Source organism: Crocodylus porosus, unplaced genomic scaffold, assembly GCF_001723895.1.
Source record: "Crocodylus porosus isolate Cpor-Errol unplaced genomic scaffold, CroPor_comp1, whole genome shotgun sequence".
Lineage (NCBI taxonomy): Eukaryota > Metazoa > Chordata > Crocodylia > Crocodylidae > Crocodylus > Crocodylus porosus.
The window spans coordinates 2,780,678-2,803,482 of NW_017728927.1; the positions used below are offsets into that span (position 1 = coordinate 2,780,678).

Here is a 22,805-nt window from a genome sequence, read left to right on the forward strand (position 1 = left end):
GAGTATGCCCTGCCTTGCTGATTTTGAGGGGGGCGGTATGTTTTTGTTTTGGGTACTTGAATTAGGTTAACTCACAAAAATAAATCTATGTTGCTTTATTTTGATCACTACAGTAAATATTGGAGTTGGAGAACCAGACTTTATTTTAGGACAGCTGTACCACTTGTCTTCAGTACAAGCACCAGAAGTAGCCAAGTCCTGGGCTGCATTGGCTAGTTGGGCTTACAGATGGGGCCGGAAAGTAGTTGACAATGCCAGGTAAAGCCATTCCTGACATTTAATTTGATCATATTTAAAAAGGGAAAAAATGAGAAGCTTCACCTTTGTTAAGAGTATCTCGGTTCTTATAGTCTCTTATCTACCCTTCCTGTATCGCTTTTTGTCCTACTGGTGCATAGAACTTTGTCCCTGAAGCACAGTCCATTTTTGGACAGTAAGAGCAGGTTAGACAAGCACTTGGATGAGATCGATTGGACAAAGATGGTCCTGCCTTGAGCCGTGGGATTAAACTAGGTGACTCCCCAAAGCCCCTGCCAGCCCTGTTTTTCTGTGCTTCTCTGAAATTAATCTCTGAGTAAATAGTGAGAGCAATAGCAAACTGTTGCTTAATTGTTTTTGATTACTTACCCTATTTAACCTAACTCTACAATATTATTTACAGAATTACAAAGCTAAGTAGCTCTATAAGTATTTGGCTGTGTCTTGGAGAGTGATGATTTATTAAATGTTACAGTCAGGGAGAAGGAGTCCGTCTGCTGCCAAGAGAGAAGTCTGAGGTTCAGAGCTTGCTTCCAGACAATATTACAGAAGAAGACAAAGAGAAGATCTATGGAATTCTTGGGCAGGCAGTATGTCGTCCAGCTGGGATTCAGGTATGGAGAAATTTTGAATTTTCAAAAAGTGTACTGTTCATTTGCTTGACAACCTTACTTTTCCTCGCTATTACTTGGGTAACACCTTAAAATCAAGTTCAACCCACCACCGGCTGTACAAAAATACTTAAGTTCCAAAAGAAATTTGATTAGATTAGTGAATGTGGCAATGTATTTTCTCAGCCTTATGGCTATATTAATGACAGATAATTGTGAACTGAATTATGTACTCCTTTCAAGTACCTAACTCCCTTTCTTGGACTCAGCAACTAATATATTAAAGAAACGGGTTGTGGACTTGATTAAACAAATTATCATGTTTTTTTTCCAATTAATATTCTTACACTATTTGAATTTAGGATGAAGATATGACCCTACAGATCCCTGAAAATGAGGACAATGAAGAAGATGACATGGTGGATGTTATATGGCGGCAGTTGTTGACAAGTTGCGCCTGGCTTTCAGATCTTGATGAAAATGCCACAGAGGGGTTAATTAAAGTGTGGAGAAAAGTTGTAGACAGAATCTTCAGTCTCTATAAACTATCCTGCAGTGCATATTTTACCTTTCTTAAACTCAATGCTGGCCAGGTATGCGTTATAGCCTATGCTAGTAATGAAACCTACTTTCAAAACATTTAAACCTTGAGTCCTGACACTAAAAAAGTAAGTTCAGTTAAGAGTGCTATCTTAACTGTGTATGGTATGTTAGGTACCTCTGGATGAAGATGATCCCAGGCTGCATTTAAGAAATACTTCTGAACAGAGTACTGATGATGTTATTGTAATGGCAACGTTGAGATTGCTGAGATTGCTTGTGAAACATGCTGGAGAACTTCGACAGTATCTAGAGCACGGACTAGAAACTACACCTACTGCTCCATGGAGAGGTAAAGTTCTTTTAGCTGAATTTTGACAAACTTCTAAATAGAAACAATCAGCCCCTGAACTTACCTTTAGATACCTCTGTCTTTAGACTATAGGCCAGACCTTAATTTATAAGTTGTGATTTTACAAAATTGTTGTATTCAAACTGGCTGTTTCTCAGCCTGTTAGTACACTGCTGTATACTCTTGATCTTAGAAAGCATAATTTTGGTATTTCCAAGTCTTCTGCAGAACTGAAATTTACCAGTACTCAAATTAGAATGGCACATTAATTGTTTGGAAAGAGGAATGACTCTTCCACAGCTAAGCCAGATTGAAACAAAAATGAGGGGTGGGGTTCCCCACCCCGAAGTTATCATGGTAACTGTTGGTGAAAGCCAGCTGTCCTAGTACTGAATTCCTGCCACTTGTTTCCTGTGCTAGGAATGGATATCAGGGTGTTAGGGCTTGCCTGTAAGCACTGATAGCGAGTAAAAGTTAGTTTCTTTGTTAGAAAAATTACATGCTACTTAGTATAGCTTTGCAATATTCAGTGGTTAAAAACCAATGAGATTTTTCTCCTCCCTTTAAGGTATTATTCCTCAGCTCTTCTCCCGTCTGAACCACCCTGAAGTTTATGTTCGTCAGAGCATTTGTAATTTACTCTGTCGAGTGGCTCAAGATTCTCCTCATCTTATACTGTACCCAGCAATAGTGGGTACCATTTCGCTTAGCAGTGAATCCCAGTCTTCGGGTATGGAAACTTTTAATGTTGTAACTTTTATGCTTAAGTTATTTAATCTTTTATTTGTCAGTTTTTTAACATTAAAACTGGGACATTCAAAAGGTCTCTGTTAATGGTAGTTTAAATTAGTTACTCAGAATTGCCAAATCTGTACTAGTTAATGTGCATTTTAAAACTTTTTTTACAATATACCATTATTAATACTGTTCTGATATAATGTAATCATGACATGTGTGTAGATTCTTTTAAAATAAAAACAGTCCTGAAAAGAGAAGTAACATGGACAGCGAACTGTCTAGTTCCAGTACTTTGATTGGAAACAATTTGTCATTTTTTTATTATGATTCCTTATATTTAAGCTTTTTGTGTTGGACGTATTTGTGCACCATTGGGGTGCTGATTCCAATTTAATGCTCTTTTTAATTTTTAGGGAACAAACTGCCATCTTCAATCCCAACTTTGCTAGGTAATATCCAAGGTGAAGAACTGTTAGGTGGTGAGTGTGAGGGAGGAAGTCCTCCAGCTTCTCAGGAAAGTAATAAGGATGAACCAAAAACTGGATTAAATGAAGACCAAGCGATGATGCAGGACTGCTACAGCAAAATTGTAGAGAAACTTTCTACTGCAAATCCAACAATGGTATTGCAGGTAAAGCAAACTGGATTTGTAGTTTAATCAGCATAATCTCACTTGCAGCCAGAAAATACAGTTTATGAATCCCTGCATTTGATGAAGAGGGATGTTAAAGATTTAAGTATAACTTTGATCTTCCTGTGAAGATGACATTCTTTCAAGTCACTGAACTACAAAAATTAAATCCTGTTGTGAGCACTTTAAAGATAAGTGTATTTCCATTTACTTTACAAAGGTTCAGATGCTGGTAGCAGAGCTGCGAAGAGTAACTGTTCTTTGGGATGAACTTTGGTTAGGAGTTTTGCTGCAGCAGCACATGTATGTACTCAGACGGATTCAGCAGTTGGAAGATGAAGTGAAAAGGGTCCAAAACAACAATACTCTACGGAAGTAAGATTTTTTTTTTTTAATAGTTATTTAAGTAAAGTTTGGTTAGATAAGACTACTTGTTGTGCACTAGAAGTGATCTGACTGTCTAGTCATGCTGTCTGTTCTAAGTCAGTATTGCTCCAGCTGCTTTGGCCTGAGAGCCAGGTACCTCATTTTGAAAAGATGTCATACTTTGGCCCACTTGGGAGTGGTAAAAGGAATGGATACCACCCATGGCTTTCTTACCAAAGATTTCTCCAGCTTTAGAGTGCCTAGAGATTGGTAACTTGCCCTACACCACCTTTTCTCCCCAGAGTTTCTGGTGCAGGATCATGTTGGGGTGTAGACAGGCATGTCAAAGATGGAGGAGTAACCCGAGTGCTTTACCACAGCTGTCAGCATTTGGTACATGGTCTTTTGGGAATTTACAGCTCATGCTAAGCTGGCTCAGGAAGCCTGTATTGTTTTTGGTTTGCAATTTGCCTTTTCCTATTTATTGAATGGCTAAGTTGAGTGAAGAAGCCATTGATTGCAAGATGATTCTTTTTAAGCCTAAAGGTATTTTAAGCTCTGCTTCCACTCAAATGTAGTATTTGAAGCCTGACATAGAACAAGGCCATTAAGCAGCTGAAACAAAGTTCCCTCTTTTGAGTGCAGTGCGGAGGTGCTGACCTCTTCTTAGCAGGGAAGGGGAAAGTAGTTGTTTGGGGTCCTACCAGCTCACAGGAGAGCTTCTTCTGAGACTGCAGAGGAAGCTGTGGGAGGCTGTGCCTCTTGAAGCCGATTTTCAGTGTTTCTATTTAAAAAAAAAAAAAAAAAAAAATTAAGAAAAGAGCTTTAAACAGTGATAACTGTAGTTTTCTATTGGCTCCCTCTACATTTTGTAATATAATATAGAAATATACTGTTTTTACATTTTTTGGTGTGTCTGTAGGTTAGCTGCTTTTTTAAGCTGAAGAGAAAGCTATTAAACTTAAATTTGGCTTTGGGATTTTAAATCTCTTGTTCGTGATATTTTATTCTTTATTTACCTACTTGAAAAGCTGTCTTTGACTACTTACAAGAAGTATATTAAAGCAATTCATTTATGGAACCAAAATGGATTTTTTTTCTATTTTTTATAGGGAGGAAAAGATTGCAATTATGCGTGAAAAACATACTGCTCTAATGAAGCCCATTGTATTTGCTTTGGAACATGTACGGAGCATCACTGCAGCTCCTGCAGAAACTCCTCATGAGAAATGGTTTCAGGACAGCTATGGAGATGCAATTGAAAGTGCATTAGAAAAACTTAAGAACCCTTCCAATCCTGCTAAACCTGGAAGCAGCTGGATCCCATTTAAAGAGGTACTGTATCTTTAACCTACTAATAAATTAACACAAGATTTGATAATTTTTTTCTGCAATATGTGATTGACTTCTGACTTCCTAGAATAACTAATTGTACCAATTAGTTTCTCTTTTTGTTTCAGGCATGAGTTTTGTACATCATTATTTTAGGGTTGCATCATAGGTGGTTGATTCTGGGGAATCAAACGAGCTCTTTTGATAACTCTGGGTCATAGTTGGGTTTGGTTTTTGCCCTTGTATCAAATACAGCTTGAACCCTTGTTGAAGGGTATTACTCACCTTTCAACAAACAGGATATTACTTTCCTTTTCTAATCTCCTGTTTCTTGGAAGTAACAGGAACAAGCAGCTGTTCTTTTCATCCCATCTCTCTCAACTTTTTTCTGTCTCCATCTCCTTGAGCTCAGTGGACACACCTCTCTTTCTGCCTAATGTTCCTCACTTCGCTTGGCTGTTCACTCTTAGTACTCCAGTCAGTTTTAATAGCAGTCCTCAGACTCTCAAGTTCTCTTTACATGACCTGCCACCTGACAGTCTCTCTCAATTGGTCTCCCAGTTACTGAAGCCTCCCTGATTCTTTCGGGGTGAGGCTTCATCATGTTAGTAGCTTTGGTTTGCTGGATCAAGATGACAAATGTGGAGCTTTCTTGAAGGTTTCTTGGATATGAGTCTAGTTAATAGGGTTTGTACTCCTCCAACTAATACCTTTTGGGTGACATTTTAGGTAGTTGTGAGCTTGACCTTCAGCTCAGACCTGTTACATGTGCCAGTAACTGACATGCCGGAATTTCTTGTAAATGGTTTCATTCTTAGCACCCCATATACTCATTGTTGGAAGAATTTCCCCAGTTCCTACCTTCTGTTAAGTCTTAAGACCTTGTCTTGTGATGCCCTTTAGTCCTCTCTGGTGCTGTTTTTTTGCTGATACTTTAGAAATTTTTTAGAGAGATTATAGCAAGAGAGCTCTTTTTTTTTTTTAATGTGAAAATTGGGGATTTCTTTAAACTAGGATCCCTGGTTATCAGTCAGAGGTAATTGGGTAACTAAAACTGAAGCAGCAGACAAATGTTTGGTTTTATCTTGCACTTTTCTGTTAGCTGCTTCCCTAAACGAGAAGCAGAATAGCAGGTGGTGTGCAGTATTGCAAGTGGCCTAATTAGCGATAAATTGCCAAATTGGCAATGTTGCTGCATCTGGTGCAGGAGGAAGGCTGTATGAAGTAGTGTGGTGTTTGCCTGGCATTGGTAACCTTATCATGTAAACATGCCCAGTCTCAGTAAGTGCAGGGACCAAGGTCAACAATTTTATATATTTGCTACATAAAAAATGGTGGAAAGGATGTTACTGCCCCTTGTTTTTTGTTGCCACTAATTAAATAAGTCTAGTTATATTGACAAATTGGTAATGTAGAAAGTAAACAAAAAAAGCCATACAGGAATTGCTGCATCTTAATGTTCATAAGTGTATCAGCTTAAATCTGGGCTTTTCAACCATTTCTTTTAAATAGATTATGCTAAGTTTGCAGCAAAGAGCACAGAAGCGTGCTAGTTACCTCTTACGCCTTGAAGAAATTAGTCCTTGGCTGGCTTCCATGACAAACACTGAAATAGCACTCCCTGGAGAAGTATCTACCAGAGACACGGTCACAATTCATAGTGTGGGGAGCACTATCACAATTTTACCTACTAAAACCAAACCTAAGAAATTGCTTTTCTTGGGTTCAGATGGGAAAAACTACCCATATCTTTTCAAAGGTAAGTGGAAATTTCTTCTCAAAATTTATTTATACTCATGTTGATACTTTAAATTAAATAGTAAAATATCAGATCTGTCTATTATAGGTGTCAGGGTACTGTTACAATTCTAAGTGATATACTGGCCAAAAAAATCTTTCAAGCAGTCCTTAAAATTCTATCTGAACAATATTGTTTGTGTCCGTATTCAGAAATTTCTATCATCCTTCTGCCTTTCTTTCTGCTAATGCATACTGACTGTAATATATATTGTTTTTTTCACTGAGCAGGGAGTTGCAAGTTACATCAACTTAATTTTAAGTGTACATTTAAGAAATGCTACTTCTCAAAATTTATTTGAGAGAGGAGAATTTTGAAAGTTAGCTTCCAAACTTAAGACAGAGCTTCTTATTCTATCCTTAAAATATTTTAACGCAGGCTTGGAAGACTTGCATCTAGATGAGAGGATTATGCAGTTCTTATCAATTGTGAATACTATGTTTGCCTCAATCAATCGTCAAGAGACTCCACGGTTTCATGCCAGACACTATTCTGTGACACCATTGGGAACAAGATCAGGCTTGATTCAGTGGGTGGATGGAGCAACACCTTTATTTGGTCTTTACAAGCGGTGGCAACAAAGAGAGGCTGCATTGCAAGCACAGAAGGTAATGCCTGTGTTTGATACTAATTAGCAGCAGTGTAACTAGGGATGGGCAAACAGGGCACAGCCCTGGGCACCAACCTGGCAGGGGCACCAGAATTTCTCCCACTCTTATAGAGTCCACACCTAGCAGCAAAAGCAGCCCCAAGGTATTATTCTTGCAGCAGCAGCAGCCAGGTGCACAGGAATGGTGCTGCTACTATAAGAGCCATAGCCAGAGCAAACAGACTATGCTGCAGCGTCCCCCTACCAGACTTCCCAAGGCACAAACCCTACTTGTTACTCCCTCATCCAAGGTGCTCTAATTAGCAGAAGAAATGTCATTTGTTCTAAATTCCTAATATGATTTCTTGTAGGCCCAAGATTCCTACCAGACTGCTCAAAATCCTGGCATAGTACCTAGACCCAGTGAGCTTTACTACAGTAAAATTGGACCTGCTTTGAAAGCGGTTGGACTTAGTCTAGATGTGTCTCGTCGTGACTGGCCTTTGAATGTGATGAAAGCTGTTTTAGAGGAGCTTATGGAAGCAACTCCACCAAATCTTCTAGCTAAAGAATTGTGGTCATCATGTACTACACCTGATGAATGGTGGAGAGTTACACAGGTAAGTTAATGTGTATATTTGAAGCAGAGTTTTAACTGGAATGTTCAGCAGCAGATGTTTGGGATACTTAGTGATGGCACTGCTGCTGGAGCAAGTGAACTAACACAGATAAAGCATCATTTAATTAGTGTTTTTTATAAATGAGGACAGCTAAAACTCCACAGACCTGGGGAGTAAAATGAGGAAAATGGTAAAAAGAAACTGGGCACATCTACATGAGATGCTTAGTGTGCAGAAGACGAATTCTAGTGGGCAAAACCCATGCTAATGCACAGTAAATTTAGTCTAGCGTTCATCTGTGCAAATGTGCAATAATGCTAATTATAGCGCATTAAGTTGGCACCTGTTATTACAGACACTAACTTAATGCACCATAATTACAGCTTATTAATGAACCTGTAGATACATCCACTGGTAACCTAGTAAGACCTGTATCTGTATTAGCCTAACTGAAGTTCTCAGCCTAAGGAAATGAGCAGTCTGTTAGTAGCTCTCAAGAGTGAAAGAGAACTTGCAGCTGGCTAGTGTACTTTATCTTGTAAAATAAATAAATGCATAAGAGTCCTTTTAAGAATTAATAAATCTAATGTACTGTAAGGATTTCTGAAATGAAACTGAGATTCTGAATGTCTCTCTTTAAGTTATATGCAAGATCTACTGCAGTTATGTCCATGGTTGGCTACATAATTGGTCTTGGAGACAGACATCTGGATAATGTTCTTATAGATATGACTACAGGAGAAGTTGTTCACATAGATTACAATGTGTGCTTTGAAAAAGGTAAAAACAAAAATACATCATGTTTATACATTGTTTCAATATAAGGTTGTGTTCATTATTGAAAGAGAAATCTTTTTTTTTCTTACAGGAAAAAGCCTTAGAGTCCCAGAAAAAGTTCCATTCCGAATGACGCACAATATTGAAACTGCACTTGGAGTAACAGGAGTAGAAGGGGTATTCAGACTTTCATGTGAACAGGTAAGCTACATACCTTCTACCTACATGGGGCTCCATTGTATTGTTTATTGTTTTGGAAATATTCCCAATCTCCCTCCTGACATTCAGAGCCTTTAGTTTGTTTGACAATGGGAGAAATAATGGATGGTATCTTAGTTAACATTACTTTGGGGACATGTTTAAGTATATTAAACATTTAAGAAAGTAAGTACAAAAGTACAAGTGCATACAATTTAGATCCAGACTTTGCTAGGTAATTTTAGATTACTTCTTAAGTAGGGGTGTCAGTCTCGCTCCAGGTTAAATCCAGAGCATCAGAGCTCCTCCCAGGCCAGACCAGTGGGGCCAGTAGCAGTAGTGCAGCTCTGGTTGAGGGAAGGGGAGTGTAGGGCAGTCACAACTGTATTTCATAGCCCTCACTCGCCCTTGCCCCTCTCCCCCCTTCCCCCCCTTTTGCTGCCAAAGGCCATGTCCATCAGAGCCTAGGGGCCTGAATTCTTCTATAGCCCACGTCTCCCGACTCCTCGTAACCTCGTGACCTACCAGCTGGCTGGCTGGAACAGTTCCATTAGTCATACATTTGATACTGGTATTAAGGTAATAGACTTCACAGATTAACAGTGTAGGCATATCAGTCTTACACTTCAGACTCTATAGTTTTTTTTTCTTATTTTTGTTGTATTCTTTGGGGCACTTAATCACCAAAAGAAACTGTGGCTAATATATTTTCTTTACAATAGGAAAATAGGGTTGTTTATTTCTTTTTTACATAACTTGGATTTTGTTACTTTCCCTTTTCTTCTCTAACATCTCCCAGCTGGCCCCTTTCCTCATCCACGTGTTGCTCTACAGAAAGTAAAATCCGCTTTAATTTGCCAAAATTGAGCTCCCGAACTGAATGATTTCAAGGGTTGTGCTTTTCAGAGAATAGACTACAAACTCTGTTGCAACTGTTCCATGAGCAAGTGCTACTACACGCTTGTATATATTGCAGTGTTGTTTACGTTTTCAGAAAAAAACCTATGGATAGCTTTCTTTTGGCTATTCAGATATTTTCTGTATTACAGTTAAATTGTATGAATTGACAACAGGATGAACTTTATTTTAAAATATGTATAGGTTCTCCATATTATGCGGCGTGGGAGGGAGACTTTGCTTACCTTGCTTGAGGCCTTTGTTTATGATCCCCTTGTGGACTGGACAGCAGGAGGGGAAGCAGGATTTGCTGGGGCAGTGTATGGTGGTGGTGGCCAGCAGGCTGAAAACAAACAGAGCAAGAGAGAAATGGAAAGAGACATCACACGTAGCCTCTTTTCTTCTAGAGTGGCTGAAATTAAGGTGAAGTATTTCAACTACAATAACATTTCCCCTTTTGCTATCTTTTTTTTTTTCTTCTGTCTAGTATCTAAAAGTATTGAATGCAGATTATTTGACATTCTGAATTTTATATTTTCAGCTTTTTATTGTGCTAAATGGGTATAAAGTGCAAGCAAAAATAGTCCTATTTAGGGAGGGTAACTTAGCATGTACTTAACCTCTATATAAATTATACCAATATGTTTATTTATATAATATGCTGAGGAGTATAAACTTGTTCTTATTTTCTTCCCCTTGAATTGGGACCAGAGGGCGAAAAATTATTCATCTGTTTCAGAAGTTTCCCAGGGATCCCAGCTGAGCAACAGCTCACAGCTATGAATTGCTATCTTTGTGGCCTACCCCCTCTCTTCCACCACTTTTAAATAACTGTCAGGTCTGGTTTTCTGATTTTTTTTCCTATTTCTTTGTTATAGGTGAACTGGTTTAAGAACAGAGATGAAATGATGGCTGTGCTTCCTAAGCTGGACAGCAGTTTGGAAGAGTATCTCAACTTGCAAGAACAGTTGACAGATGTTGAAAAACTTCAGGTTAAATTACTGGAGGAAATTGATTTTCTGGAAGGAGCAGAGGGAGCAGATCATCCAACTCATACATTGCAGCATAGGTATAGAAATAACTGCATTTATAGTAATTTTTGAAGATCTTGAAGGTATAATATATTTCAGATTTTTTTTTTGTTAAAAACATGTTCATTCCAGACCAGAGACTGATGGTCATATTATTAGAGTAGAAAATCTGTAAAAATTATCAGAGCATTATTTTATAGTTTTATAACATAATCTATGTGAAACATATAAAACATTTTAGGCAATAAGTTAATGCTGTTTGGGGTCAACAGAGTTAAGTGTATTAGGTTTAATTTATGATCATTAATGAAGTTTAACTTTCATAATTCAGGTATTCTGAACACACACAACTGCAGTCGCAACAAAGAGCAGTTCAAGAGGCAATCCAGGTGAAGCTGAATGAATTTGAGCAGTGGATAACACATTACCAGGCTGCTTTTAATAATTTAGAGGCAACACAACTTGCAAGTCTACTGCAGGAAATTAGCACCCAAATGGACCTTGGTATGAAATAAATAGTATATTATCCCTTTCCTAATAGTTTTAATCAATGAAAAATCAGTTAAATTAGTTGAGACACAGTATTTATAATTTACTGAAAAGAACGCCTTCCAGTAAGAATTAGACTTAAATATCATAATACTGGATGGTTCTATATATCTAAAACTTCTATATAATGTACCTATGATTTAATTACAATCTCATCACAAATACTTGCAGTACTATAGTTAAATCTTAATCTGCTTTTCCTTGAAAGGTCCCCCAAGTTATGTACCAGCAACAGCCTTTCTACAGAATGCAGGCCAGGCCCACTTGATCAGTCAGTGTGAGCAGTTAGAAGGAGAGGTTGGCGCTTTTCTTCAGCAGAGACGTTCTGTTTTACGGGGCTGTTTAGAACAGTTGCACAACTATGCAACAGTAGCTCTTCAGTACCCGAAAGCTGTGTTTCAGAAACACCGAATTGAACAGTGGAAGACATGGATGGACGATCTTGTTTGTAACATGACAGTTGAGCGTTGCCAGGATATCTACAGGAAGTAAGTTGACAAAAGAGAATGGCGTTCCCAAACTGTTTAATTCTTGTTTTGTTTTAGAGTACCAGAGATGCTTCAAACATGACTATGTTAAGTTTTAAAAGAAAGGAGAGAATTTAACGTATGATGTCACAGCTGGATCTTTGTAGTGCTAAAATAAGCCTAAATATTGTTGCCCTGTAATGAGAGCAACACTAGTATTTATTACTGGTCGGTCACAATTTTAGGATCATGACTAGCATGGTGGGTTTTTTTTGTTTTTTGTTTTGTTTTGTTTTGTTTTTAAAAAAAAGGAAAACTTCACCTGTAACCTAAATAGTTTTATCTGAAAAAGCAGCACTGTAGATTCAAATCACTGGACATCCAACAGTGATTGACAGTTTAAAACACTTAAATTTGTATAAAAAATAAAGTGTAGTTAGCATGGTCTTGCTTATAAGTGAACTTTTGAAAAAGTAGATTTTTTATGTGAGCAGTTCTTCATGGGTAGGTGTTTCTAGTTCAGTGGCGTAGTACTGTCTTCTGTTCTTCCTTTGCCTTAATGTATTCTCTCCATGCTTCCTGCTCCTCCTCTCCGTACAAGTTGGATGGGTATGCCGACTGGAGAGTTGGGGTCTGCTGTATTGGATTAGAGGACTGTGCTAAGGAAGTCTGTTTCAACTGCTGCTGCTTCAGTCCATGACCCATGTATCTATTGTGTTTCCTATCTATTTAGTCCAGCATATTTGATGAGATTAACTGTTTAAATGAATATATGGACTGTTTCTCCTACAGAACAGAATGCAACAGTGAGGGCTTGTAAAAAAGAGAATTTTGTCACTTTTTTGTCATTCTGCTTTCATTTTAAAGGTATGAAATGCAGTATGCTCCTCAGCCACCTCCAGCTGTGTGTCAGTTCATAACAGCTACAGAAATGACCCTTCAGCGATATGCAGCCGATATCAATAGCAGACTCATCAGACAGGTGGAACGTCTGAAACAAGAAGCAGTTACTGTGCCTGTGTGTGAGGAACAGTTGAAAGAAATTGAACGTTGCATAAAGGTTTTCCTTCATGAAAATGGAGAGGAGGGATCACTGAGCCTAGCAAGTGTTATAATCTCTGCTCTTTGCACACTTACAAGGTGAGCAGCCTGTTGCAAAACATACTGCAGATTAATTTAGATTAATTTTTGGCAATTTTTTTGAACATTTTGACTTTTGGCACAGAAGCAGTGAAAATATCCATCTGTTAATGTTAGTAGTGGATATCTAAATTACTTTTTTTGTCTAGAATACCATGTGTAATATGATGTCTGCTTTCTCAGATGATCTGTTCCATTTCATGTGTTTATAGTTATTTTATCAATTTTAAAAAGAGCAAAATATGCTCAGAGTATATTAACACACTCATTTAACTGAAATAATTTATTTAGGCGTAATCTGATGATGGAAGGTGCAGCATCTAGTGCTGGAGAGCAGCTGGTTGACCTGACTTCAAGGGATGGAGCCTGGTTTCTAGAAGAGCTTTGTAGCATGAGTGGGAATGTTACATGCCTTGTGCAGCTACTGAAGCAGTGTCACCTTGTCCCCCAAGATCTAGATATTCCTAACCCAATTGAAGCATCGGAAGCAGTTCATTTGGCTAATGGAGTTTACATTTCACTTCAGGTAAAGTTTACATTTGTGGTATTTTTCCAAAGGTTTCGGTTAAGCCATGTATTTGAATCGAGTACTTCAAGATTGTTTTCCTTCTAAAATAATAGCTAATTTTAAATACTCCATTTCCCCCCCGACTCAGTGGGTTACTTACATTTTTGCTTAATTGCTAATTGATTCCCAGTGTTTTGTTGTTTACTATTATTGTATAATCCTGTTGCTTGGAGTCCCAGTGGATGCTCAAATTGTACTGAATATTTTCTGCTTCTGGCAAAAACTAGTTTTCACTCAAAACAAGTTATTTGAAGCAGAATTCTTAATGCATCCTTTACAGGCTAAACTCCCAAGAATGGGTGGGAAAACTCTGTTCTTCATTTTAAAGAATATTCATTCAAAGACTTTTGTAACTTTTAAAGGCAGCTTTGAATAATAAAGAGCAACTACTTTGTCTTCACTAGATGCCTAGGTATCTGATGAAGTAGGACACGTGTAACACTTTTAAAAAAACACCCTTACCCATCTTTATGACAGTGCTCTGAGTATATCTGAACAAGGTGCAAAGTGTTAACCTGTGTTCCTGAAGGAAGCCTATAGCTTGCAGTGTGCTTCACTTGAAACTTGCATGTGTATATGGCCATATTTCCTTTTGAGCTATTAGACTGGATTAGAGGAGCTCGCTAAATTTAGCTAAGGTAACTAACTTTTCTTTTGGTGCATCTTGTGTTTTGGAGATGGAGGGCAGTGGTTGATCCCTTCTACTGCCCACTTCAGCCCTCTGATGCATTCTGCTTAGTGAAAATTGTCTTACTTCACTTTAAGGTACTCGTCTTTTTACCTGAATTGATTTCTGTGGCATGAGTAGGTATCTGGCTAATTTGGTGGGTCTTTGATTTTTTTCCCCCTTTCTTTAGTCCAGGACATAATGTATTGTAATTATAGTAAATAAACATTAAGTTGAGGTTTTCTTTTACATAATATAATTTAGCACAGAAATAGTGAAAATATCTGTTGGTGAATATCACTACTAGAAATCTAAACTGCCTTTTTGTTCAGAATGCCCTGATCCAGTAGTTTCCAAAAGACAGCCTTTACACCCTGAGTTGCCTTCAGGTCACTTGCTTTTCAGCCTGCCCACAGTTGATTGGGTCATCTGGTGTTGGGTAGCCTCAATTCTAGCTGCTAAACAGCATTAAAATAAGCTAAAACCCAGTATTTTCTCATTACTATTCCACAAAAGAGATTTTTGTTACTACAGGTATCACTTATCAGGTGTTCGATATAAATAGCAGGGAAACAAGGTGGTCCTCAATATACTTCTTCTGTTAAGGATTGCTTATACTGTGTTAATGTTTGAGAGCTTTTGATTTACTTTTCATTTTACACAATATGCTTCTTTGTACAGTTTTAAAAACTGAAATCTACAGGGATTCATGTTCTGTGTTTATATGATAAAATACTGTATTTTCTCACATACAACCTTCACTTTTTTCTCCCACAGTCCTCCAAAATTGGGGTTCATATAATAAAAAGGAAAGCTTATTTTTCTGCCTGGGATAGAAACACTGTATTCTGATTCCTGATTCCCAGTGCAGCAGCTCTTACATTACTGTTGAAACAGCTGAGGGAGTCAGTTGACTTAATGGCGGCTTGTTCTTCTCTCTAGAGATGTTAACTATCTTCCCTCTTTTTAATGGTCTTTGGTGTTCTTTTAGTCAAGCTAGCCTTTCTTAGCTTAATTTTGATCTCTCTGATAGCTGCTCCAGGTCTCTCTTCTCCTACTTCACAGCCTTGTGAAGACTTTCAGCTGTTTTCAGAATCATAGATCCACCCATGGAGTCCAGTCTTCAGGAGCACCTGTGTTTCCAGCTTTAGCCAAGAAGGAAAGGGAGGGTGAGTCAGCTGAAGATTAGGCTCTGTCCCTGTTCTCTGCAGCCATAACTCTGGGAATAACCATTTTTTCTTCATTTTGCTTTTCAAAAACAAGATGTGTATTCCGAGTGTGTTGTATGTGAGGAAATATGGTACTATTAGGCCACTTCCTGGCTATATCCTTACTGTAGGTGGCACAATAAAATGATAGGCATTCTGTGTGACTTTCAAAATAATTTTCTGCTTTTTTACCTAATCTTCCATATTTAACTTCTGACAGGAATTGAACTCAAATTTCCGCCAGATCATTTTCCCAGAAGCTCTCAGGTGCTTAATGAAAGGAGAATACACTTTAGAAAGCATGCTTCATGAACTAGACAGCCTTATTGAACAAACTACTGATGGAGTCCCTTTGCAAACGCTAGTTGAATCTCTTCAGGCCTATTTAAGAAATGCAGCAATGGGGCTGGAAGAGGAAACGCACACCCATTATATTGATGTTGCAAGGTAAATAACTTACATGTGTTTCCTTTAGTGCAATTTTGATGCGTTTTCCCATCTTCTCGCTTGCCACTTCTGATTTTTGATTTGTCTCTTAAATTGTTATATAAAAGACGGTAGTTGATAATGCTTAACTTCTTATGCTGAAATCAGTGTAAATGTGAGGTATCAGTGTCTCTGCGCTTCAAAATGGTGGCAGGAGTGCTGTAACTAAGGCTTGTTGAACGAGCTTTAGTTAAAGTGCTCCTGCCACCATTTTGAAGTGCAGGGACACTGGGACACGAGATGTAGAGGCTGACAAGCATGCTAACTCAATTAATCAAGTATGCTCCAATGCACTGTAATTACAGAGCAGCCTCCTGGCGTGTCTACAGGCTCCCTGGGGTATTTAAATGATGCTTAATATTGCTTCATGTCTATTCTATTCAGTACAAAAGTGTTTTGTTGTTTTTAATGCTTCCTTCCTATTTAAAGTTAATATATTAAGCAAAAAACATTTTAACTTCCTAACTTTTTTCCTAGAATGCTTCATACTCAGTATGGCGAGCTGATTCAGCCAAGAAATGGTTCAGTTGATGAAACTCCCAAAATGTCAGCTGGCCAGATGCTTTTGGTGGCATTTGATGGAATGTTTGCCCAAGTGGAAACTGCATTTGGTTTGTTAATTGAAAAGGTATGGCTTTATTTTTCAGCATGCTCTTCAGGAGTAGCATGTTTACACAAAAGAACTAATTATTTCCTTGCCTTCATTCAGCTAAACAAGATGGAAATACCTGTTGCTTGGCGGAAGATTGACATAATCAGGGAAGCCCGTAGCACACAAGTTAATTTTTTTGATGCTGATAATAACAGACAAGTACTAGAGGAGATTTTCTTTTTGAAGAGACTACAGACCATTAAAGAATTTTTCAGACTATGTGGTACCTTTTCTAAAACTTTGTCAGGTAAATATGCATCCTACAAAACAAACTGTTTGTTTTAGTTTCACTGCAGTAGGAGAATTTACCCCCTTCTCCCAGCCTTTTACACAGAATATGAGCGCAGAATAAGACTGTCTAACAATGTACCTTATTCAGCTAATATCCAAAAATATATTTCAGTCTATTTTGGATATTGCTGTCTGTGTAGAAGTGATTTTTATTCTAGAAATGACAAATATTCATATGAAATACTGTTTCTTTTGAAGGAGCAAGTTCATTGGAAGATCAGAATACAGTAAATGGACCTGTTCAGATTGTCAGTGTAAAAGCCCTTTATAGAAATTCTTGCTTTAGTGAAGACCAAATGGCCAAACCAATAAAAGCATTCACAGCAGACTTTGTGAGACAACTTTTAATTGGACTTCCAAATCAAGCTTTGGGGCTTACTCTGTGCAGTTTCATCAGTGCTTTGGGTGTGGATATCATTGCTCAAGTAGAGGCTAAGGACTTTGGAGCAGAAAGCAAAGTTTCTGTGGATGATCTCTGTAAGAAAGCCGTAGAACACAATATTCAAATCGGCAAGTTTTCACAGTTGGTCATGAATAGGGCAACAGTATTGGCAAGTTCATATGACACAGCATGGAAGAAGCATGATTTGGTGCGCAGACTTGAAACCAGTATTTCTTCTTGCAAGACCAGCCTTCAGAGGGTGCAGCTGCATATTGCTATGTTCCAGGTAATATGTTGTTTGTATAAAGAATACACTTCAGTTATCATCCATTTTTATGGTTTTAATGGAGTTAGTGTTACCATTTTTCCAGTCCTGTAAAAATAAATAAATAAATAAATAAAAATGGCAGTTTGGTAGCTTGTGGAGTCCAGCTGCCTTCAGGGCTGTAAATGTTACCATTTATAACCTAATCTTTTGTTGAAACTATATAAGCCATTCTTCAGTTAACCAAATTGCTGCTTACCAGCAAAAAGCACATGACATCTGCTGCCTTTTGCACCAATAATAGCCTTTTTGGCCTTTTTAATACAGCTGTACTTGAAAGGAAATTCCAGTCCTAGTGTGCGGAGTGTGTCTGTGGCTGGATCTTTCCTCGAGTCCCTTTCTCATGATTTTAGTATCTTAACTGTTTCTCCTTTTGAATAATCAATCACACATTCCCTAAATATCTGCAATATTGATTCTAAAACAATAGAATCAATTGAACTATGGTGCTACTTAATGATTTCTGTATTGGTGCTGGACTATGTAGCTCCAGCAAATAGCTCTGTGGAACTGCTGAGGTGCTTCACCTCTTTGCTGAGCCTTTTATTTCAAAGGACAGTGCTGCTCCAGTCAGTGTCATGGACCACTGATGTGCTGCAGCTAAATGCAGAAGCAGTGCCCTTTGAAGGAAAAGGTGCAATAAGAGCTATATGGCATATCCTTTACTCAGCTGTCTGTTCTGAATTAAGCAGGTTGTGAAATACCTTGATAGAAATGATCTCAGTCGGGGTGATATCTTAAGGTGATGTAATAGGAAGTTTTATTTGATTTAAGTGCTAACTTTGGGAGGGGGGTAAAATGAACAATAACCATTTAAAATATTAATTTCTAAACTATTTCATAGAGAGGCATTTTACAGTTTTGACATGAATCCAAGATGACTTTGAATTTAAGGTGACCTCCTAAAAATTAGAGTCTAGACATAAAATTTATTTTACCATTTTCCATGTGTAAAATCTAATGTATTTGGGGGTGTCAATAGTGGTGATCTAGGCCCAGCCCAGCCAAGCCAGCAGAAACAGTAGCAGCAGCTCCAGGTTAGTGCCAGAGATCAAGGTGAGGGGGTGGGAGTAGATAGGGGGCAGGCTGTGAGGTCTATCCTGTGTGTCCCTCCCCCCTACCCTACCCCATGCTCCCACTGCACAAGCCACCCTGGCCTGGGGCAAGTGACCATTCAAGCCTAAGGTCAAAGTTGGAGCTGAGCTGCTGTCTGCCTGCCTACCCTAGGCCAGTATTTGAATTAAGATTCCCACCCCCCATAGTGATTGTGGTGGGGGAAAACTTTTTGTCTTGGATTCAAGTAAATATGGTAAATATTCTGTTTTGGCTTTAACCAATTACAAGTGGTCCTACCTTTCAGTTCAGTCTTCTCTTTGATTAAGGAAATATTTATAAAAACAAATATTCTAGACTGTCAAACAGTGATAGTTGTTATAAAAATAGTTAATAAATTATTCTGTGTACAGCACATTGTTTAAAAGTGTTGCATGAATATCTGTAATAACTTTTTATTGAGGTTTCTGTCTCTGGCACAGTACCCCTTTCTCTATTGTGCCTCTCAACCATTGTTTGTCATTATTTTTTAAAACATCCCCTCACTGTGAACTAACCAGAGTGCTACAAATACTGTTTATTCTGCTAGTTTAACATTAGTATATGCAGCAATATACATTACGATTTTTCTTTTCCCGTAAAAGTGGCAACACGAAGATCTTCTTATAAGTCGCCCACAAGCCATGTCTGTTACTCCTCCTCCTCGGTCTGCGATTTTAGCCAACATGAAAAAGAAGCTGCATACACTCAGCCAGATTGAAGCATCAATTGGAACAGTTCAGGTAGCTTCTTTTATTGGGTGTGTGTATAACTTATTGTACTTCCCCCGGTCACGTGTTGCAAGATCACCTGCCTCCTCCAGACCAGCATTCTAGTTATTAGCCAGTCTGAATTCAGGTTTCTTTGAACTTCACCTGTCCTTTCAGTCAATGTTGTCTTTCCTTGCTCAACCTATAAAGGCTAAAGATGTCGTAGCGGGTGTTCTGTAAGCAGTTAGATCCATTTTAAAAAATATTGAGTACTTTTTTTTTCTCTCTCCCCCTCCCCTTCCCTCTGCTGTCCTCCCCTCCATTTTATTCTTGATAATATAGTGAGCCAATTTATCTTACTTCTATAAAATCTTGACCATTACTTTGGCTAGGAACAGATGATGCATTTGTCCATGGGCAAGTTGTGTCTGCACTTGTCCTGGAATAAAAATATTCTGCGATTGTCATGTACACACATCACCCTCTTAATTGAGGTTTAGCAGCCAGTTGAATCGTAGAATCATAAAAAATTAGGGTTGGAAGGGACCTCAGGAGGTCATTTAGTCCAACCCCCTGCTCAAAGCAGGACCACCCCCAGCCAAGGCTTTGTCGATCTGGTTCTTAAAAACCCCCAAGGACGGGGATTCCACAACTTTTCTGGGTAACCTGTTCCAGTGCTTTACTACCCTCCTCATGAGAGTTTTTCCTAATGTGGTGCCAATTTTCTGTCACTGACTCAATGGTGCTGTCTTGGGATAAACCGTTACACTACCTGGCTAAAAACACATTGGATTTCTCTTGGGAGAGAACTTTTTATTTTAGGATTCTACAGACTTACAAGCCTGTTGCTTCCCTTCTTACGTACCTATAAATTATCCTTGAACACTTTTTTTTTTTTTTCCCCCCTAGGACAACCAGGGCTAATTCAGGTTAATTGCTATTCAAGCCGCATTATGTAAAGACTCCTGTACCTGTTTCAGTGCAAGTCTAAGTCTGGGACAGTCAGACCCAGGATAAACTCGACAACTGTTTTTTTTCCATGTTTTCTGGGAAACTTTTTCAGGATATATCCTGGGACAGTGGGTGTGGATGTTTGTATGCTTGCACTTTGTCCCAGGATTGGGTGATTTATTCTTGGATGAATGAAATGGCTGTTTATAGCTTTTGATACCATAATAAGATCCTCTGCTAAAAATCTGAATAGCAGTATAGTAATGTCCATCATTCATAAGAACTACATGGGAAAAGAATTGCATTTTTGGTATGTTTCATCTCAAAATTGTTTTCTCAACACAGGAGAAGTTAGCAGCACTGGAAGCAAGTATTGAACAGCGTTTGAAATGGGCAGGAGGAGCCAATCCTGCGTTGGCACCAGTTCTACAGGATTTTGATGCCACCATTGCTGAAAGAAGAAACCTTGTCCTTAAAGAAAGTCAAAGAGCAAATCAGGTATTTCTTACTTCAGTAATTTAGGGTTGATTTATTTGATAACTTAGGGAAACTTTGTTCAGTACTTCTAGGAGCAGTACAATAGACTTTGTTTTCCACTTGAGACTTAAAAATAAGCATAAGTCTCTTTTGGAACAAGGGCTAGCAAAGGCAGTCAGATATTTCTGTGAATTTTACTTTTAAAAACAGTTTGGAACAACTGCTATAGTGTTTACTGTCCAGGAAATGCTACCATTACCCTAGCAGGCCACTTTAATGCTCTTATCTCAACAAAGCTTTCCAGACAAGAATTTTAAGCTGCCTATACTTGTGTTTTCTATATTATGTAATTTAATGAACTTTTCATTTTCTTTTGCTTTTGTAGGTTACTTTCCTTTGCAGCAACATCATTCATTTTGAAAGTTTGCGTACTAGAACAGCAGAAGCCTTAAACCTTGATACAGCTTTGTTTGAACTTATCAAACGTTGTCAACAAATGTGCTCATTTGCATCACAATTTAATAGTTCAGTCTCTGAACTGGAGCTTCGTTTACTTCAGAGAGTGGTGAGTAAAATTGAAGGGGGCGGTGCTATAAGCATAAGTTAACAAATTTATTATTACAGACACTGCTTTATTTTTAATGCTAAGTAGTTTCGTATGTTTTTTTTCTAGCAAGGCATAGATGTTCAAAGTTTATTCCATTAATGGTAAACATAAAATGGAAGCAAAATAATTGTTTGTAACAGAATAGATACAATGTCTTGTCTTTTTTCTTTTTCTCTTTAGGGCACTAATCTTGAACATACTATTGGTAGTTCTGAATGGCTTCTTTCAGCTCATAAACAATTGACCCAGGACATGTCTACGCAGAGAACAGTGCAAACAGAGAAAGAACAGCAGACAGAAACAGTTTGTGAAACAATTCAGAATCTGGTTGACACCATAAAAACTGTTCTTACTGGTCACAATAGACAACTTGGAGATGTCAAGCATTTGCTGAAAGCTATGGCCAAGGTATGAGTGAACCTTGCCTCATTCTGTTTCTGAGGAACCAAACTAGTCATGTCCAGGAAAAAAAAATATAATTGGTAGGATGTTCATGTTAAGCAATACTGGGTATATATTGAAATGAGCAGAAATTAACCAGTATGTCAAGTTGAACAGACGAACATTTTGAGATCAAAAAATTTTACCCGGGGATCTATTGCAGAAGTCCTGTACCATTGTACAGTTTTTATGTTAATCTGACATTGGTAAAAGCAAAGACTTTCTTTTTTGTATATACATGTCTATTTTGTTAAACAAGAATTCTTAATGTATTTTCGTATAGGTTGTTAAAATTTGACCTTTGTTTTCTTTGTGTGTTAATTTTCTTGAGATGATGCTCTTGAAATTTATCATCTCTGGGGAAACCATCATAGGCAGCAGAGGTTAGGGCATTTGCAAATCATTTCTGCAATATATAACAAAGCAAACTTTTTTTTTAACACAATTTCTTTGTTATAGGATGAAGAAGCAGCACTGGCAGATGGTGAAGATGTTCCCTATGAGAATAGTGTTAGGCAGTTCTTGGGTGAATATAAATCATGGCAAGACAATATTCAGACAGTTTTGTTTACATTAGTTCAGGCTATGGGTCAGGTCCGCAGTCAAGAGCATGTTGAAATGCTGCAGGAAATAACTCCCACCCTGAAAGAACTGAAAACACAGAGTCAGAGGTAAAACAGTATTTTGTTTGGTTGAAGGAAATATTCTTTTCTTCCATTCTAATATGCTAGAAGTCTCTGTCTGTCTGTCTGTCTGTAATGCTGTATTCACACTCTGATTGGTTGTCTCAGCAGCCAAGTACAGTGCTGACTGAAACAACCAATCAGAGTACTCCAAGAGCGTTCTGGACAGTAGGCAGTGGTGACAGAGCTCTGCCACGATGGGGGGTCGAGGCCAGTGCTGCTGGCTTCACTGCCCCTCCCCACCCCGGCCCTATTCCCTGGAGGAGGTGGCAAAAGAGCAGAGCTGCACACTCCACCCCGGCTTGGAGGCAGCGGAGACGGTGTGGATGGAGAGCGGGAGCAAGGCCAGCAGCACTGGCCTCACTCTCCCC

The 22,805-nt window shown here is 38.3% G+C and overlaps 1 protein-coding gene across 2 annotated transcripts in view; it reads left to right on the plus strand.

Moving 5' to 3' along the window:
* SMG1 (SMG1, nonsense mediated mRNA decay associated PI3K related kinase) overlaps positions 1–22,805 on the plus strand; it is a 98,032-nt gene that overhangs the window by 69,729 nt on the left and 5,498 nt on the right. For both annotated transcript variants that reach the window (XM_019541783.1, XM_019541784.1), the window contains exons 32-59: positions 114–258; positions 734–872; positions 1,232–1,462; positions 1,584–1,761; positions 2,330–2,491; positions 2,913–3,130; positions 3,351–3,505; positions 4,609–4,831; positions 6,341–6,587; positions 7,005–7,234; positions 7,587–7,835; positions 8,477–8,615; positions 8,704–8,813; positions 9,912–10,130; positions 10,586–10,776; positions 11,070–11,242; positions 11,496–11,775; positions 12,622–12,894; positions 13,186–13,420; positions 15,558–15,784; positions 16,301–16,451; positions 16,533–16,722; positions 16,965–17,434; positions 19,171–19,308; positions 20,572–20,724; positions 21,089–21,268; positions 21,491–21,718; positions 22,211–22,422. In XM_019541783.1, coding sequence (XP_019397328.1) covers positions 114–258; positions 734–872; positions 1,232–1,462; positions 1,584–1,761; positions 2,330–2,491; positions 2,913–3,130; positions 3,351–3,505; positions 4,609–4,831; positions 6,341–6,587; positions 7,005–7,234; positions 7,587–7,835; positions 8,477–8,615; positions 8,704–8,813; positions 9,912–10,130; positions 10,586–10,776; positions 11,070–11,242; positions 11,496–11,775; positions 12,622–12,894; positions 13,186–13,420; positions 15,558–15,784; positions 16,301–16,451; positions 16,533–16,722; positions 16,965–17,434; positions 19,171–19,308; positions 20,572–20,724; positions 21,089–21,268; positions 21,491–21,718; positions 22,211–22,422 — 5,746 coding nt within the window. The remainder of the gene's footprint in view (positions 1–113; positions 259–733; positions 873–1,231; positions 1,463–1,583; positions 1,762–2,329; positions 2,492–2,912; positions 3,131–3,350; positions 3,506–4,608; positions 4,832–6,340; positions 6,588–7,004; positions 7,235–7,586; positions 7,836–8,476; positions 8,616–8,703; positions 8,814–9,911; positions 10,131–10,585; positions 10,777–11,069; positions 11,243–11,495; positions 11,776–12,621; positions 12,895–13,185; positions 13,421–15,557; positions 15,785–16,300; positions 16,452–16,532; positions 16,723–16,964; positions 17,435–19,170; positions 19,309–20,571; positions 20,725–21,088; positions 21,269–21,490; positions 21,719–22,210; positions 22,423–22,805) is intronic.